The 13,094-nt window shown below is 49.8% G+C and overlaps 2 protein-coding genes across 6 annotated transcripts in view; one reads left to right on the top strand and one right to left on the bottom strand.

Annotated features, from left to right (window-relative positions):
* Nucleotides 1-13,094, bottom strand: part of LOC107998779 (transmembrane protein 132E) — a 53,098-nt gene that overhangs the window by 5,973 nt on the left and 34,031 nt on the right. For 3 of the 5 annotated variants that reach the window (XM_062083607.1, XM_062083610.1, XM_062083608.1), the window contains exons 3-8: nt 8,674-8,817; nt 5,415-5,679; nt 2,515-2,658; nt 1,631-2,449; nt 1,094-1,532; nt 85-530 (exon numbers count right to left, since the gene is read on the bottom strand). In XM_062083607.1, the coding sequence (XP_061939591.1) occupies nt 85-530; nt 1,094-1,532; nt 1,631-2,449; nt 2,515-2,658; nt 5,415-5,679; nt 8,674-8,817 (2,257 nt within the window). The remainder of the gene's footprint in view (nt 1-84; nt 531-1,093; nt 1,533-1,630; nt 2,450-2,514; nt 2,659-5,414; nt 5,680-8,673; nt 8,818-13,094) is intronic. The other 2 variants (XM_062083611.1, XM_062083609.1) reach the window with 1 other exon arrangement.
* LOC107998816 (uncharacterized) lies at nt 6,960-8,561 on the top strand. Its single transcript, XM_017058297.2, has one exon. The coding sequence runs from the start codon at nt 7,283-7,285 to the stop codon at nt 8,162-8,164; it is 882 nt and encodes a 293-aa protein (XP_016913786.2). The 5' UTR covers nt 6,960-7,282; the 3' UTR covers nt 8,165-8,561.

The raw sequence follows: 13,094 nt of genomic DNA, 5'->3' as shown, positions 1-13,094 counted from the left end.
CGCGCAATGGAATTCCTCTGTTCCGCTCGCGAACTCACCTCGCGAAAGGGAGACGTATCCGCGACGGTTACTTATAAATAATACCTGTTGCGGCCCGCAGGCGGCCCTCTCGAGGGTGGCTCTCCCCAGCCATACCCAATCGTGCGCGTTCGTTGTAGACTCTCTGGGAGGCCTTCTCCCCGACGCCAACTGGTTGGCCGCAGCTCTTGCCCTCGCTGCTCCGGACAGCACAGGAAGCGCGGAGCCGGCTAACGGGGAATCCGGCGGTTGGGGCTTGAACTTGCTCGCGTAGACCACGCAGGAAACGACGAAGACGACGATGGCGAAACAGAAGGCCGCGAGAAGGACGTACATCCCGATCTCGAGAGGACTCATACGCGCCCCTCCGTGATGCCGTATCCCGACGCCGCCCATACCTCCTGAAGACATGCCATTAGCTATAGCGGTGCGGTGCTGCCGTGCCTGCACCAAGGGTTCGTGCTCGTGCTTGTGCTCGTGCTCGTGCCCGTTCTCGTCTTTCAGCGGTAGCCCTTTGCACAAAAAACAAAGAGACAGAAAGAGAGAGGAGAAGAGTGAGAAACGGTACTGGTAGAGTATAGAGAACGCGGCATCTACTGCGTACTCCCCCCGCGCTTTTTTACACCAGCTGCCTGCCTGCCTGCGGAAAAGCGACGCACCACCAGCCTCGTCATGCACGCTGATGGATCCCCAGTGCTCGCTGACAGGTCTACGAGTCTTAGCTATGTCTCTCGACTTCTGCCTGTCAGTTCGCTACCAAGGGCCGAGGGGGAGGGAAGGGAAGTGGCAGGGAAGTGGGATAGAGCGACGAGAAAAATGACGAGAAGCACGACGAAAGAACGAGATTCGGAAAGCGGTGGAAGAAAACGAAGAAAAGATGATTCGAGGAGATTCGTATCGCGCAATGAATAATCGACGAACGAGGATATATGCATCTATGACGAGTCGATGACAATTAGGTTGAAGCGCTGCTAAAGCATGTACGATGAGGAAGGAAGTTTGAGAACGAAAGAAGTATACGCGGTATGCACAGGCAAATGGACGACGAAAGCAGGATGGAACGGGATCTATTTACCGATTAAGATGTCGTGCAAATCGGGCGCCATCTCTCCCCTGCTCGTCTTCCTCTCCCTGTGATGATGGGAGCCAACCGTTCCACCTCCGTCGTTCTGCACGAATTCGGGTCGATTGGGGAGATCGCTCGAGGCAAAGTCCACCTCGACGTTGGCTGAAGCGGTGGCGAGGGTGGCGGCGGTCGCCCTTTGAGACCCCTTCCCGGACCTCCTGCCGGTCAGGCGACAGGCATCCGCCAGCTGAAGACTGACTCGTAACAAATCGCCTCGTCCCTCGCCCACTGCGATCACCCGCGGATGGTGAGAGGCGACCATCGGGGCGAACGCCACCACTTCCGGATCTAAACTCTCCACCAACAAATGATAGTCGTTCACGGCGATCTCTCTCAGCGGTGTTCTCGTACCGTCCGAGAATTCCACGTCTATATCCAACAGACCCTCCTACGTTTAGATAGACCGAGATACGATTGAGAAACAGGCCGTCGTCGAGTCGATTCGTTTTTACGCCGAGAAGAAAGAAACGCGGCGTGTCTACGTACCTGATACTGAGCGGTCAACTTCCTCGTGACCGATGTCTCCGCCACGTATCCGTTCTCTATAGCGGTGTCGGGGCTGATGGTCAGTTGTAAACCGGATACCACTCTGACGGACAGCCTGGTAATCGCCACTCGATCGTTACCCACTCGCACTTCCTTCGCGCCGATCACTTTGCTCGTGATCGGCGAAAGAACCTGCACTTCCGTCCTCCCCACCCCGCGACCCTGCACGATCCTCCCCTGCAGCAGGTCGGCGATCCTTGGATCCGAAACTCGGAGCATCCCGTTCACCAGATCGGTCACTCGCAGCCAAGTTCGGCGATTCACGAAGTAGGATACCCTGCCGGAATCGTGGTCGGTAGCCAGGAATCTCGCGTGCACCTCGACCGGGCTCTGCTGGAAACGGAGCCTGCAGTTGGTCGAGGGCCCCCTATCGATGGAGTTAATAGCATCCCAGTTATCGTTCCCACGAAATCTCTCCTCCTGCTCGTCCTCCTCCAAGATCACGTCCGCGTCCTCGATGTCCATCGAGGTGTCCTCCAATTCCGCGGCACTCCTCTTTCTCGTCCTCGGCTCGCTCGACCGCGTAGAGTTCAAACTGCGTTTGCTTTTCGCCCCAGCTACGTGCTCCTCGGCCACTTTCCACCCTTTGATCTGGCTCAATCTCGTATCTCCCACGGTCATCTCCAAAGGAAATTCCGGCATCCAAACTGTGAATTTAGCCAGGCCCGTGTACGTGCCGTATTTCACGAGGACGGAAGCGTTGCTCGAACCCCGTATCTCCGTTCCGTCCACGTACACGCTGCTACAAGAGGACGACACCTGTAAAAATGATACCATGGTGGCATCGTGATTCTTTCCTCGGCCCCGCGAAGGCACCCACGTACCTTGAGCACGCTCTCGTCCTCCGAGTGGCAGGAGGATTGCAGCGTGACGTCGGCCACGGTTCCCGCTTGGCTCACGATGAACACCTTCATCCCCTGCGATACTTGCCGACCGGTCAGCACCGCCGTGTTCATCACCTCCCAGTTCTAGAACGAACGAACCCGTACATTGAACTCCCTCAAAGCTCGACTAACTCGACGACGTTTCAGTCAACGTCTGGGCCTTCGATCAGTCGGGGGAGGATTCGTTCCAAGCTTTTGTTTGCCCCTGAGCGTCGGAAAAGTTTGGTCGAGCGATGGCCTCGAGTCGAATGGAGAAAAGGGCTTTTAAAGGCGAGGGCCTAGGCGAATCTATTCCGCTTCATGCCGCCTCTATACACGCACACGTGGACCGGGTATGAAAGTTATTCCACGCGCGGCCTGTACATCATACCCTCGACTGGCGTGTGTATGTACTTTAGAACGGCGGGCATCGTGGGTGCGCAAAAGGGAGCGACAGGACGGCAGGGGACGAGAAGCCATTTCCAAGTTGGCTTCCGTACAGCCCGCCCTTTGGAAGGAACATCAAACGACTCGGATATTGCAGCGAGGGAATTTAAATCTCTGACCCCGAGCGGCTCTCTATCCACGTACACGTACCGCTTGTCTCTTACGCTTTCTATACATATGTGTGCCCGTATACACACACGCACATATATATATATCTATCTCTCTTTCGATCTCGCCATCGATGGCTCGATCTTAGGCGAGAGGGTGGAAAAAAATATTCCGAATCCAGTGTCCACCGGCCTTTTTTCCCCTCCCCTCTTCTGATAAAATATTCCATCGGTCGCTCGATATCCTCTCGATTCGCGCGGGTCGAAACGGAGTGCATTCGCGACCGTCGGATGGGAAATTCCGTTCTCTCCAAAGGGTTTATTATCGTTATTTTCCTGGTCGGCGGAGCTCGGTCGCTCGAGATACCAATTAAATTAATATTTAGCGGTCCCCGGCGGGAAAACAAAAGTGGAACGGATTGGATCGAATTTGCGGCGCTTTTGTCCCGTTCGGTTGACGTAAGGGAAGGCTGGTTTTAGAAATTCGTGACCGAAAGTGCAAACAGGAGTGCGGCGATGTTTTAAAACAAACATCGAAAGCGAAACGAAAGCGGCCGATCGGCCGTGGAAAATCAAAGTTCCACTCTGCAACTTTGGAAACTTTCTCGTATTAAGTCGAGAGTGTACAGCCTCCTTTAACTTTATCGGCCATCTCTGATCTACTTAACCCCTTGCTTCTCCACCCTCTGTACGAGATTTAGCTATGCATTATCGAGGGCCGCTCCTCAAAGGGAGCTCGAACTTCTCTCTCTCTCTTAGCCTCTCTTTGTTTCTTCGATCCCCCTTGGCCCAGATATTCGAACGGTTAAATCCTCGGCCATCGTGGAAATATTTTCCTCCCTTTCCGTTGATTAAACGGGGGATCTTGTCGGCTTGCTACGCGCGAAAATCCACCCACTGGTGGTGGAACGGAGTTAAGCTACTGGACCAGCAGCTTTTACCTCGAGGATGGATCTCGAGGAGAGAGGGTGTCTCTTTTAATTAAAAACTCGGCAATTAGAGTACGGATAATCAAGAAACGGCGCGCTCCCGAGAAATGCGCTTAGCCCGACGCCTCGACGACTCTTTCCAACGAATGTGCAAGGAGAGTTAATGAACTGATTAATCAATTAGCAGGTAGATCTTTCTGCTGATTGTACACAACCTTCGTGCTTGCCGATATTTCGCGCCGTTTTTTAACTCGCGTGGAACAACTCGAGAAACTCGGAGGAGCGAAATCAATTAGCTCGGCGATCTTTCGAAATCCCGGTCGAGGAATCGAATAAATTTGCACGAACGAATCGCGCAGCGATAAAAACACGCTCGTCCGCGCCTTATCTCCGGAAAGGAAAAACGTAACCCTTGAGCCAGCTCTTTGATTCCTCGATGCCTTTTCTTGACGCCAAACGGAAAAATCTATCCGCATTTCGCTATTACTTTCGCCAACGGCGGCAAGAAATATTTAAGTCACTTTGAAAGATCGCTTTTCAAAGACGAGAAGTTTTCCCGCGTTATCGAAGAGGGAGGGGGAGAAAAGTAAAAGTTTCTCGTCCCCGGTTTTTCGCATAAATACGCGCGCCATCCTTGGTCGTCCGTTGCAATTTTCTTCCCTTCCTTACCCCTCCTCCCCCCAATTCCAAGTCTTGGAACGTTCGGTGCGGAAAGGATCGGTCGTGAGACGATCATATATACCACACACATATATATATATATATATATATACGTGTGTGTGAGTGTGTATATATGTAGGTTTTCGTATCGATCGGTACTTTTGCCAGCGGTTATCGGCCAACTTAGTGGATTCTTTTTCAAGAGATTTCGAGGAGAGCGAGGAGCGCGTGAGGGGATCGGGAGGGAGGATTGGCTGGCTTGAAAATCGGTTTTGTCGTCGAGTGGTAGCGATATTGCTCCCCTTTCCCCTTCAACGGACTGATTCTTTTATTTTCGAATCGGCGAAAATTCCATCGCGGATCCCATCGTCGAATTTTCAACGCGTGTTCGAAGCACAGTCGAGGCGGGTGAATGAAAATGGTCGGGTAACCCTGTCTTCCAAAAAATCACGCTCAAGTCGTGAACCCAGCGAGCTCTTTTTTATTACTGTCCCTTTTTCATTACTGCACAACGCAAACAGAACGTCTTTCGTTCGTTATAGCATGGTATATATATACGTATACGACTCTCTGCTAATTGTTTCGTTTCTTCTAAAACTGTCTCGTATTTTTAAAAAGCTTCGATTGTGATTTAAGATCTCATATACATATATATCTCTACATCAGAAGAAGAAAGACGTTAAAAAGTTATACTATTAACTTCAGATAAGAAGCTCACCTTGGATATAGGCAGGACAGCCTGTATGTCGTCCTTCTGTATCTCAAGACGAACCTGGAGCTTCCGCCTCTCGGCATGATGGTGATGATGATGTTGCTGCATCTGTCTCTGCTGCAATCTTTGCTGCAGCTGATCCATCCCGTTTAACTGGGACCCGTTGTCGAAAGCGTAACGCACGCTCCACACGATCCGACCACCGTCCCAATTCCCCTCCATCCCCTCCTCGCTCGCCTCGAGAAGCATCGTCAGGATCTCCTCCGCCGATCTGGAAATGACAAAGTTCTTAGCGACGGGTTTCCCCGATTTCGGGGGGATAATTATAGCTGTGTGCAAGATTCATTGGCCAATTCGAATGTTCCAATTCCCCTCGTAATCGATAACGTTCAAACGCGCGCGCGATGGACGAATTATTTCCACACTTTCATGCGGAAACGTGAGAGATTTTCTTCCTCTTCTATTCGTTTCTTACGATATATATATATATATATATTTCAGAATTTCGTTCGAAATTACGATCGAGTGGAAGGAAACGTCAAAGTTCATCAAGGTTGTAACAGTTCGCTCGGAGCAAACGAGAACGAGAAGAGAAGTTGGAGAACGTGAAAGCATCATCGTATCCGGTATTTATCGAGGGTGGAAGAGAAGGTAACGAGAATTTCGTTGAACAATCAACGAGACTCAAGGGTATTTCCAGTTACAAGTCGTTGGTGTTACGTAACGCGTCGCAACGTGGTCGCGTTACAAAGTCGCGAGTAGTTTCCGTCCATCCTCGCGTTAATCCTAGGACCCGTTTGACCGTGGACCGAGAAAGAGATCGACCGGTTATCACGTAGACGAGGTCTTTACAGTTCGGAACAACCCTCCTCCCCATCAATTTTTCCCAATTTGTCGGGAAAATTTGAGGAGAATTTCGCTGCTCGACTCGAGCTAGACACTCGTTGAACGAGTTTAAACGCGAAAGTTTCAACATCTCGAGAGAAAAAAAGGAAGATGAGATGCATCGATTTTTAAGATAGGAAAAGCAATTGAAAAATTAGAATTGAGCGCACAATGAAGATTGGTAGAACGACTTGGGGAATAGAAATTGTAACGTGATCGAAGGGGGACGAAGAGTAAATGGGGGAAAGGAATAAAATTAGCGAGTGTGTGTGTGGATCGATCGATCCGAGAAAACGATAGCGAGATCTTTAAAAATGACCGTCTTATTGAGAGCAAAAGTCACGAGTATTGCGTCGCGTTTCACCATCTTTGCGATCGATGATCCAAAACCGTGGCCAATAAACTATTTGCTAATTTTATAAAATAAAAACCACGCGGAGGGGGAGGAGAGGGAAATCAAAACGGATCGCTGCAGAGGCGATAACGCCGTCCAATGCGCAGCGATTCTCACTTGCTCCGTTATTTCGCGCCTCCGATAAAATCTCTTTCTCCAATTCCCCCACTCTTCCCACGTTTTCCACGATGTCGTTTGCATATTTCCGTACCCTATCACCATCCAGAGAAATAACCTTTTCAACCCTCCCCTTCGTTGCGCTCGAACAATTCTTTCTTGAACCTCGCAAAGAGGACCGGTTCCGATTCGGCTACTTCTCGAAAACCGTTGAAGAATACTCGTGATTAAAACGAGATTACGCGAGGAATATTAATACGAAAGTATCGTGGCTACGCGACGATAATCCTATAATCTTGGACTCCCCGTCCTCCATTGAGCGCCACTGATCTTCCGATGCACCAAGTCCTCCACTCGATCGCGAGTTTATCGGTCAGTCCGGTGGCAGGCGCGTATAAGACGGTATAAAAGACCGAAGCGGAATAGACGCGCCGACAAGTTTGATATCGGGACTGCGTTGGATCATTTTCGAGACGAGATGCGTCCCACCGAATTGATCGTCCTGCTGTCCGTGGTGCTCGTCTCGACGATCCTAATCGAGGCGCATCCCTTGGCCGATCTGATCGAGCAGCAGCAGAACGTGCAGGAAGCGGAAGGGAGGGCAGTCGTGGGGAAACAGGCTGACTCGTCCTCCAGCCAAGAAGATAGCAGTAGCGAGGAGAAAAGGGCGAAGGGTAAGGTTAAGAGGGAGGCGGGCGAGGTCGTGCAGATTTTAACGGAGGAAGGGGAACAAGTGCCCGCGAGGTTGGAGAGATCGGCCAAGAAGAAACGGAACAAGAACGACAACGACGACGACGACAGCAGCAGCAGCAGCAGCAGCAGCAGTAGCAGCGATTCCAGCGATGACGATGACGATAAGAAGAGGTCGAGGAAGAAGAAGAAGAAGAACGACGACGACGATAGCGACGATAGCGACGACGATGATTGCAAGAGGCGCAAGAAGTCGAAGAGGAAGGGCGGTTGCAACGAAGACAGCGATGACGACGACAGCGATGACAATGATTGCGGGAGACGCAAGAAGTCGAAGAGGAAGGGCGGTTGCAACGAAGACAGCGATGACGATGACAGCGATGACAATGATTGCGGGAGACATAAGAAGAAGAACATGAACGAGGATGATAGCGATGACGATGACAAGGATGATTGCGGGAGACGCAAGAAGAAGAAGAAGGGCGATTGCAATGGCGACGGTGACGACGGTGACGACGATAACAACGGTAACAACGATAACAATGGGACCGACGATGATTGCAAAAATGGAATATGCATAAGAAAGTACAAGAGGGATGTTGATGCACAGGACAATGATTCGACGAGCAAATCCTCTTCCGAAGAGAAGAATAAACCGCGGCAATTGTAACTGGTTAAACTCTATAAAAAAAAAAAAAAAAACCGAGTAGTGGCGGTCTCTTTAACGTAGAAAGCGATTTTCATCACTTTATTTGGAATACGAGAAAGTTGAAGAGGGCTAGAGGCGGAAACGCGGACGAACGTCGTAATTTACGAGGGGAAAAATGCGGCGAATGAGGCAATATGTATTCTGTTTATTACCAATTGCTCGTTCGTAGATAACGGAAATTTAGATAAAAAAAATAAAAAAATAAAATAATATAAAATACGTTGCATCAGTTATTTCATCATAAATAACGTGTATCGTATCATCGTTTTTCTATATTCTATCAATGTATGTATTTATGACTGACGTTTTTCTTCTTTAAAAAAATTGCTATGATAAATAAAGCGTGCCTTTAGATTAATCTTTATTTCCCGTTTCTCCCCTCTTAAGTTTTCATTCATGCGTGGAATTTCGTGAAATTGAGAGAGATCTCGATCACGAAAATCGATAAAAAGAATCGTAAACGCACTTACGCGCTTGGTAATCGGGAGGCATTCTCCTTTCGCCTCGCGGTGAACGTGGCGATCGTGTTCTTCGCGTTGATCTTGCTGTCTACGATCCAGTCCGGGTTGCTGGACGACGCGTCCAAGATTTTCACGCCGGATTTCACCCTGGCCCTGTAAAAATTACCAAAAAAAAATCTTCGTCAATCGCGATATCGAATAATAAATTCTTTGCCCCGTGTGATTTATTATTCGGGGAGCAGTTGCGAAGAAACGGTCGACATCGGATGGAAAAACGGCGAGGTTAAACGATCGCCGTCGAATCGAGAGAAGAGGCGAGGCGAGAAAAGAGGCGAATTAATAAAATCGAGAGGAGAGAAACGATGGAAGGGGGGGAAAAAACGTGAAGACGGAAATGGGAAGTCGAACGGGGAAAAGACGGAGACGGAGAGGTTCAAGGGTGAAATAATAACCCGCTACTTTTTCCAATAACCGTGAGCATAATCGAATCGATGCGCAACGCAATTATCGGCTCAACTTGTTGGAATAATGCCGGCCGGCCGGACACACCTCGTCAATTTTTCCAATCCCTCTCTCGCTTCTTTCAATTATCCTATTCCTACATCGACTGTACTAGCGAGCGTATCGGATTTTCGTTCGAGCGTTCAACCTCCTCAGTTTTCACGCCTTCGTTTCAATAACATTGCCGCGTTTGAAACCGCGGAATTAAACGCGAAGAAATGACGCGATTTCGAAGAATGTGAGGGAGGGGGAGGAAGGAAACCGACCACCCACCAGGTCGGTGAAACAGGATAATGGATAGACTTACGTAAGAATTTTCAATTTTGCATCGGGTTACACGGGCTCCACGTTTCTCCGTCGTATCTGTAATCTCCATCGTGACATTTCGCGGAAAAAAAAAAAAAATGAAAAGAAACATCCTATCCGCGATATCTGCACGTAAATGGAAATACAACTCGAATCCTCCTTACCCCTCGCTCGCTCGCTCGCTCGCCTTATCCTCTCGATTACAAAGTACCGAGATTGGAAATTGAATTTCCTCGAGCTCGATGAAATATGGCCGGTGAAGCTGGCTATTCGCGTTTAGACAAATCGTTCGCTTCGACGACGAGGCACGGCCTACGGTATTTTTTTTGTTTTTTTTTCTCCCCCCTCCCGAGGCATTGGCGCGCATACGCGGCCGTCGATCGTCCACCACTCGACGTGCCTCTCTCTCTCTCTCTCTCGATTCCGAGCAACACCGCCCCGCTAGAAAATCCGGCTGTTCTTGTTTGCGTATTTGAAAAATATTTTTCGCTCGTTCGATTCGATTACGGGTCGAGGGTCATCCCGCGCGTCGCGTCCGCGATAACAAAGATACATCGAATACGTGACGCTGGCGGACATCGATATGAAAAAAATCCGGCGGAAGAACGAAAGGGAGCTGGTAGCGAAAAATTAATCAAAGGAATTCGAGTCGCGAGAAGGGGAGGGCGGATCGATGACGCTTCTCTCTCTTTCTCGCCTCTTGATGACGGTACATTCCACGGAATGATAACCATCACCAATGTGGCGTGGTTATCGAAACAAACTTTTATAAAAGCGCGAAGAATCGTCGCTCGTGTCGCAAGATTGTGATTTGAAAAAACGAGGAGATCGAGGAGAGGGGCGCGATATCGAGACGATTAATAACGAGAAATCTCTTGGTCGGGAACGGGAGTAATTAAAACGGGCCTGAAAACGGAGGATTAATGGTAGCGGGACAGCCGAGCCGGTCCGCTAATGCGTTTTAATTAGAGGCGCGATGTGTTACACGCGGAATCGCGCGTCACCCTCTAATCCTCTTCGTTGAAAGGATAATAATAAAAAAAAATAAAAGTATCAATCCCCGTCGTAATTAAACGCGTCAAAGGAAATTCTTCGTCGCGATTATTGTCCCGGTTCCCAAACCGCAAAATATTTCTATATCGTCCAACTGTATGAATGATAGGCTACAGGAAAAAAAAAAGAAACTTCTTTTGATCTCGTCCGAAATTGGAAACGTGGAAACGAGCTAAATGTCGGGCGCGATACCAAAAAAAAAAAAGGAAAGAAAAGAAAAAAAGCTCGACGACTTGGCCGTCACTCGAAAGGACATTTGCCTGGCGTCGCGACGCCGGCTCGCCTACGCTCTCTTCGAGTCTTTGCTCCCGAGAATTCACGCTCCAGTTACGTGACCGGGTCACGGGGTCGGAGTTACGGGGAAGTTACGATGCGCGAGGATGGCTGCCGTCTATCCGACGCCACGCTAGATAAATATCTACGCTGCGCTCCTCTCCCCCTCCAGCGATTCGCCTCGCGCCTCCCCAATCGGGTATCGGCTCGTATCTTTCGCGGTTCGTTTAAGGGAACCGTGCCTCGAGTTGTTGCCTTCTCTTTCTCTCTTTTTTTCCTTTTTTTTTTACGGGATCCTCGTCGAGAGACGGAGGGAATTTTACGCGATCCCCCCTTTTCCACGACGGTGAAAACGCGCAGTTACAATTTTCAATGCTCGTGCGTCTCTGCGTGTGTCGTTATTTCTCCCGGCTTTCGGGCCAGGTAATATCCTCGTTTCCTGTCTTTTTTTTCGTTTCGCACGCGAGCAGAACGAGTAGTAATAGTAATTGGAACTGAAATTTTTCTCGCGCGTTCTCTCTTTTCACGTGTAACTGTATATACGATTATTGGAGGAACAAAAGTCGTTCGGGAGACGCGAGATCGATACGCGTCCGGCCGAATTGTGGAGAGACAGTGAAAAGAAATATCGGCGAATATATATATGGGAGAAGAATCGTTAATTCGACGAAACGAGCGAATTCGATGAATTCGATTTACCGGACCGAATAAGTCTTCCGTTTCCAGCCCCGCGGACCTGCGCTCGGGGGATCGATAGGGTTTGGTCAAGGGGAACGGGAACACCGACCTAGAGAGAGAGAGAGAGCTCGTCTTTTTCCAAATCGAATTACACCTGTTCGAGGCCGATTATTCGAGCGAACCCTCTCGAGCGAGCCGAGCTAATTAAGTTAACCTCGCGTTTGCCCCGAATTAGGGTTGCGTTCAGTCGCGATATTCACTCGTGAAAGATGGCTGCTGGCCATCCATTCCCCCCAAGGGGAGCAGAGAAGGGACAAGGCTAGTCAGGTCCCTCTACCAGGGTGGGGCCCGGTCGTTCGAAAAGAACCGGCGATGCAAAGGGTGTGTGCAGCCCTTCGCCTCCCTTTGTAACCTCCCCTCTTCCTCTCTCTCTCTCCTCCCTTCCCCCGCGTCAAGAAACGGCGACAAACGTCGCATCGATGTGCAATTACAACGCTCGACTCGAGTTATTCCCGCGATCGGCCTGCATTTACATATAAATCGGTGCAAAGCGGCTGTTATCGGGCCGATCTGGAGAGAAAGAGAGAGAGAGAGAGAAGGGGGAGCAGGTTTCCGGATCGCGTTGATGAACGACCGATGTCGGACTGCGGCCACAATTTATTCAATGACTGCTACGACTACGATCGATCCCGAAACGAAACGACGCGTCCCGCTCGATTGCGTAACGCCGCGAGGAACGTTCGCTCGATTAAGCTTCGCAACGTGTCACCGATAATTCGACCGATAATTACGAATCGAAACCGAACGAGAGAGAGAGAGAGAGAGATGTTTGGAAGAGATCCGCGAATATCGCGACTCGGAACAGCGGTAAATGTCTGGCCGGGAGCGGTCGGATTATACGAAATTCCTGACTGACGTGGAACCCGATAATACCTCCCTCTTTCTAAAAATAAAACGTCGATCGTTGGAGGAGGTCGGGGCCGCGATACGCGAAATAAATCAACGTTCTTTTTCTTTTCTCTTTCTCTTTCTCTTTTTAGATAAGACTCGGAGCGGCGAGAGAGAAGATTAGTTTCATCCGGCAAGGTCGAAGCACGCGTTCGAACGAAATTCGAAATTCCGTGGAATTTCCAGGCGAGAAGATTGCGACACCTTTAACAGATTTCTCGTTAGGGGATAAGGTTTAATCCGTTCCCGACACGGGCCGCTCCGGAAAACTAATATTTCCACGCGAATCTATTCTCTCGATACGATCTTCCCATTCCGGGCTGCATATCGATCACGTGCACACACGTTGCCGAAAAAAGGGGAACGACTCGAAAATGGGGAAAAATTGCCCCGAGGAAATTGATTCCATCTTGGCCGATGGATCAGGAGAAGCGTCTCGTTTCGCGATTCTTTCTTCCACGAGGAGGGCGGAGGAGGTCCCTCCCAAAAAAATTGGGTCGTGAATTTAACCGTTTCCTTTCCTTCCTCTTTTCCTTCCTCGACCCTGGCAATTATCGAGCCGATCTCGAACCGAAACGCGAGAATTCGGGTCACGACGAGACTGGTCGAAGCAATGGGATACCGATTGCGCCGGTGTCACGAGTCCGCTTGGAATCGCTTATGCGAGCACG

Source organism: Apis cerana, linkage group LG13 (assembly GCF_029169275.1).
Source record: "Apis cerana isolate GH-2021 linkage group LG13, AcerK_1.0, whole genome shotgun sequence".
Lineage (NCBI taxonomy): Eukaryota > Metazoa > Arthropoda > Insecta > Hymenoptera > Apidae > Apis > Apis cerana.
Note: the sequence above shows the minus strand (reverse complement) of the source record. Positions and strands in the feature narration are given on the sequence as shown.

Coding starts and splice junctions, on each gene's coding strand:
- LOC107998816 (XM_017058297.2), top strand. CDS start 7,283: ATGCGTCCCACCGAATTGATCGTCCTGCTGTCCGTGGTGCTCGTCTCG.